The 4,755-nt window shown below is 39.9% G+C and overlaps 1 protein-coding gene across 1 annotated transcript in view; it reads right to left on the reverse strand.

Annotated features, from left to right (window-relative positions):
- Nucleotides 1–2,822: 2,822 nt before the first annotated feature.
- CANX (calnexin) overlaps nucleotides 2,823–4,755 on the reverse strand; it is a 10,296-nt gene continuing 8,363 nt past the window's right edge. The window contains exons 11-14 of the mRNA XM_010184856.1: nucleotides 4,670–4,755; nucleotides 4,424–4,559; nucleotides 4,188–4,282; nucleotides 2,823–3,618 (exon numbers count right to left, since the gene is read on the reverse strand). The exon at nucleotides 4,670–4,755 is cut by the window's right edge and continues 58 nt beyond it. Of these exons, the coding sequence (XP_010183158.1) occupies nucleotides 3,565–3,618; nucleotides 4,188–4,282; nucleotides 4,424–4,559; nucleotides 4,670–4,755 (371 nt within the window). The 3' untranslated portion in view covers nucleotides 2,823–3,564. The remainder of the gene's footprint in view (nucleotides 3,619–4,187; nucleotides 4,283–4,423; nucleotides 4,560–4,669) is intronic.

Here is a 4,755-nt window from a genome sequence, read left to right on the forward strand (position 1 = left end):
GGGCCAGGGCGCTGCAGCAGAGGCCGGCCCGACCCCGCTCACCTGGGGCCCCAGGCCCCCGGGCCGCCTCGGCCCTCGCCCAAGGACTCCTAGGCAGAGCTGTGGCCTTTGCCATAGCATTACTGAGCCCCTCGGAGGCCAGGACAGCTCGCTTCTTTACGACTTGCTGAAGCTAGGACCTGCTCCCTTTACTTCCAGTCACAGAGAAGCAATGAAGACTTACACGGTTTTGCTAATTAGACAAAGCAAGCCAAACAGATTTAAGTTTCTTTATTGATTAGTTGTTTTACATTTTTTTTTCCAAGTTGCATCTACAGGTACCTTTTTGAAATGGACAGGTCCTTTCTGCAAATGAAAGCACAGTCCTTGCTCAGCAACACTAAAAGACCAAACCAAAAACAACTGAAAAAAACCCCCAGCCTAACACCAAATACTTTCTGAAACCATGATGCAAGAGTGGTGTTAACTGAGGAACAGTTAGGGATGGAGAGTACAGTCACAAGCCCCACAGACAACCACAGCCAAAGCAGAGCACTGCTTCAGAGAAAGGAGTAAGGAAACTGCTTCAGAGAAAGGAGTAAGGAGAGAGTGAGGTATCACCACATTAACACAAGTCTATTAGCAATTAGCACCTGCAAGAATCCCTCCTCAGGCCCAGGAGCCAGTCTTGAAAACAATTCACAATGCATTTTACACTAGTATTAGCCAGACCCAGAACGGCCAGATCACATCCAGCAACACTCCAGTTAGTTGGTTTGCTGCAACTCAATCAACTCCCTTTACTGAGCACCAACTCCAGGAGGAAAAAATCCACACAGCTGTTCTCAGCATTTCTGCTGCCCTGTTTCAGACCCTGTCTGCACCTACTCCCCCATGAGTTTGTTTTTATTTACCATCTCAGCCTAACACCCGCCCCCCTCATCTTCAGACACAGCACATCTAGTTAAGTGGAGCACGCTTTGCAGAAGCTGCTACTCTTGGGTACACACAGACAAATGGTACAAATACACCTTCGAATATTTGTAACCATTCCAAACCTGGTTCACGGATTACAACCAGAGCTTCAGTGCTGCAAAAACACAGCTATGCTTTAGAAGTACTAGGATAAGCAGATGGCTTTTTTTTTTTTCCTTCTTCAAAGCTTCAAAACTAAGAGTGATTCTGAGGTTAAACTGAGCCACCCAACTCAGAAAGCAGAATAAAAAGTAACTTTGGAGTTGTCTATCCATTTTGGAACATGTTCATTTATTGTAGTGATTATTTACGAAGCATACACTATGGTATCAAAAAAAGAGCTGTAACATGCAGACAGGAGACCTTTTCAGGAGATTCAGCAGAAGCAAATGTAGATTCACAATTAGCTTTAATATAATACTATTTAAGAGCTGATAGCAGATTGTAAGTTCACTTTTGATGCTTTGAAAGAACATGTATGCACATGAATTGTTTGGGAATTTAAGGCAATCTGCATATTAAGATAAAAAAATCAGATTAATAGATTTATGTTGCACTCAAAATGTTAGCGGAATTGAAACCATTTACATATACTTCATCTCAAAGGACTGAGAGTCATAAATAGCAGCTGCTCCTTGATAAAAATACAGTCCTGAGAACAAGCTAGTAGCAATGCTTAAGCTATGACATCTTCCATGTCAGAGTATAAGCTATTTTTGCAATAAGGAGCAGTATTTACCAGGTGTTCAACAGGCAGAGGCATTCTAAACATGCAATAGCTCCCAACAGAAGTCTGAAATTGCTTCCAGTATCTTGCTTACAATAGTTTATTTGCACACTGCAGAAAGATCAAGAAATCCTGCTATGCATTTGTGATCACTAATATTTCAAACACAACAACCAAGGGATACAACATAAGGACAGGCAGCAAAAGGTGTTTTACAAAAAAAAAAACAAACAACAAAAACCCAAAAAGCAAGAGTCTTTTAGTAATCCGTTAGATTCTTTGCAAGGTAACTGGAACATTCTTCCCTCCCCAGCCCTTGGGAATTATTCCCCCCGCTATACCTATGCTATGAGCAAACAACACTGGAGTGTTTCAATTCAGTGCAAGAAGAGTAATTTCAGGACATTTAATTTCACTCTAAACAAAGGCAAAAGTTTATCTACATAGACATCCAAACGCTAACATATTTGGTACAGTGTAATGAAGTTACATAGATCTCACCCTCAGAGGTATGCTCTTGTAGTGATACCTGCATTCCACACACAAAAAAGTGTTGAAACAGTGTAATATGGTAGACTCAACGCTTTAAAAAAATTTATTCAGCTGGAATCGGAACTCCCTAACATTCACAATATAATTTAGGATGCATTTGTTACATGAAGAGCAGATAAAAGACTTGAACAGTTTCACATACCAGTTAAGATACTCCACATGCTCCTTCCCCACCTACAATACTGACATCTTGGTTGGTTGGTTTGGTTTTGCGGTTTTTTAAAAATTTTTTTCTTAAGAAATACTCAGTTCAACTCGCCTATCTGACTACCTCCCCCATTTCTACAGGAGTAGACATACAGTGATAACAGTGAGAGGATATGGGACACTGTCCTGTCCAGTGTTTGGACCCTGGAAAGGAGTAGGCCTAGCTATAAAAATAGAGTTTGACGATGAGCTGAACATGAAGCACTTCAGCAACTGAGGCCAAGCTGCACTCAGAAAAAGCTGTACAGTCACAGAGAAAGGAAAGCATCAGTGGCTGAACAGAGGGGAAAGGGGAAAGCAGTTTAACCACCCTCTCTCAACAACCCGTTAGCTTTACAAAAAGAGTTCAAGAATTAACAAATTCCATGATCTGCAAGGTCCGCAGGATTAAATGCCACATTAATATGACCCACTCCAAACCCTAGATAATTTGTCAACACGTAACAGGGCTTTAGCCATGCGCAGTATGCATATTCTACAGACTGACTAACCCCCTTCTTCCTCCTTCCCCTCTCCCCAAAAAAGCAAAGTTGATTGATTAGAGAGTTTCACTACTGGTTTCTCCATACATCCACCCAGTTTTCTTTTGAGGGCAGAGGGGTTGTCAAAAACATTGACAACTTTTCTTTAAACAGTTATCAAATTCTAAGGGATATAAAGACATTGGTGCATTTAGGAATTTACATATTTGTAAAAAAAATTAGTTATAAAACTGCATTTTTATAACCTAGCACTTTCAAGATTCATTGTTACTTTTCACTAATTAATATATTAAATTAAGCCAAGGTTTGAGACCAGAAAAGTTCTACCAATCTACTTAAAAACAGAAAAGAGTATTTAAAACCAAAAATGAAAAGGTTAGTTATGTTACATTCCAAAATCCACAGCCCATTATGTTATATGCATTCTTTCTACAGGAATGATGTTCTTTAAAACAGATGATTGCAAATATTTTACTGCTAGACACTCCATTACATTGGATAGTGTGACTGGAACCTGTGGATGGTGAAATCTTGAGGTTTGTCCAAGTTTCAATGTAAGGTGTCCAAGGTCCTCTCCCAGAACCACATTTGGGAAAAAAAAAAAAAGAAAAAAATCACAGATCAAGTTCTTATGACTTTTTTTCAATCTTTCCTTGGCTTTCTGTTTCTGGGTGATCTATTCACAGTTTCTTCCTCCTGCAAGAAAATAATTTGTGTGAACATCAAGGAAGTAAAAATCTGAGAAGATCCTTAAAAACTGTTTTGAGAAAACCCACAAAGAATTATTTACTTTCAGTTCTACATTAGGATTTAGTTTTTGAAAGGATCTACTGCTGTTACCACCCTTCCTTTCTATACATGGCAAACACACAAATCCTCTTGCTTTCGCAGTGGATGTACACTATTTGCTTAGAGCACTCAGCTGCTGCTGCGAGAACCTCTAAGTTTAAGCAACACTCCAACCATTTTTAAGTCAACCATTATGTCAGTGTGGAGCACGTAAGTCACATCCTGACTGCACACAAAGCTGAATAATAAAAGATGCATTCCACACAATGCCATTCCTCTAACAACGCAGGGTCTAGGGCAGTGCCTTTAGTTGGCCACAGCAATTCCTATTCTGCACAGTGATTAAGTTTTTCAAAATTCTGACAAGGGATTATCACATGAGCCAGGTTAACTTTTAACACTTCAGTAAGGCTTGTTCTATATGACTTCAAGGAAAAAAATGCACAAGACTTCTCTCAAAGATTAAGCACTCTTACCTCTGATGCTGGTTTCCTGTCTTCTTCCTCTTCCTCCTCTTCCTCCTCCTCTTGACTAGCACTTCCTGTATCAGCATCACTTTTCTGCTTCTCTTCTAAGAGAAATTTAAAAATTAATCTCATTCTTGTTTCTGACTTATCTTCAGTTCACCACTGTCTTTACTCCATGTCTGCCCATCCTGCTGTTTTATTCTATCAGAGACAAAAACAGTTTCATGATTATCTGGTTTACCTACCTAGCTTTTCCTCATTTGCTTCTTCTTCCTCCTCCTCTTCCTTGGCCCCTTTGTCCTTCTCTTCCTCTTTGTCCTCATCCACCACATCAGGCTGAGGAGCATCAGTCTTTTTGTATTCTGCAGCACTTGGCTGTTTCTAATAAAAAATAAAATTGTCAAAACCAGGTAATTATTTATGACAATTTAAGGCAAATTTTGCTGAATCTCTTTTTAAACATAGTACTTCTTATCAGTGGAAAAGCATACCTTTCCAGAACAGCAGAAAAGGACAACAAGGAACACTGGCAAAGCCACAGTGAGGATGTAGACTACCCAAAGCCAGGGACGCTCTT

The sequence above is a fragment of the Mesitornis unicolor genome, unplaced genomic scaffold (assembly GCF_000695765.1).
Source record: "Mesitornis unicolor isolate BGI_N332 unplaced genomic scaffold, ASM69576v1 scaffold36935, whole genome shotgun sequence".
Classification (NCBI taxonomy): Eukaryota; Metazoa; Chordata; class Aves; order Mesitornithiformes; family Mesitornithidae; genus Mesitornis; species Mesitornis unicolor.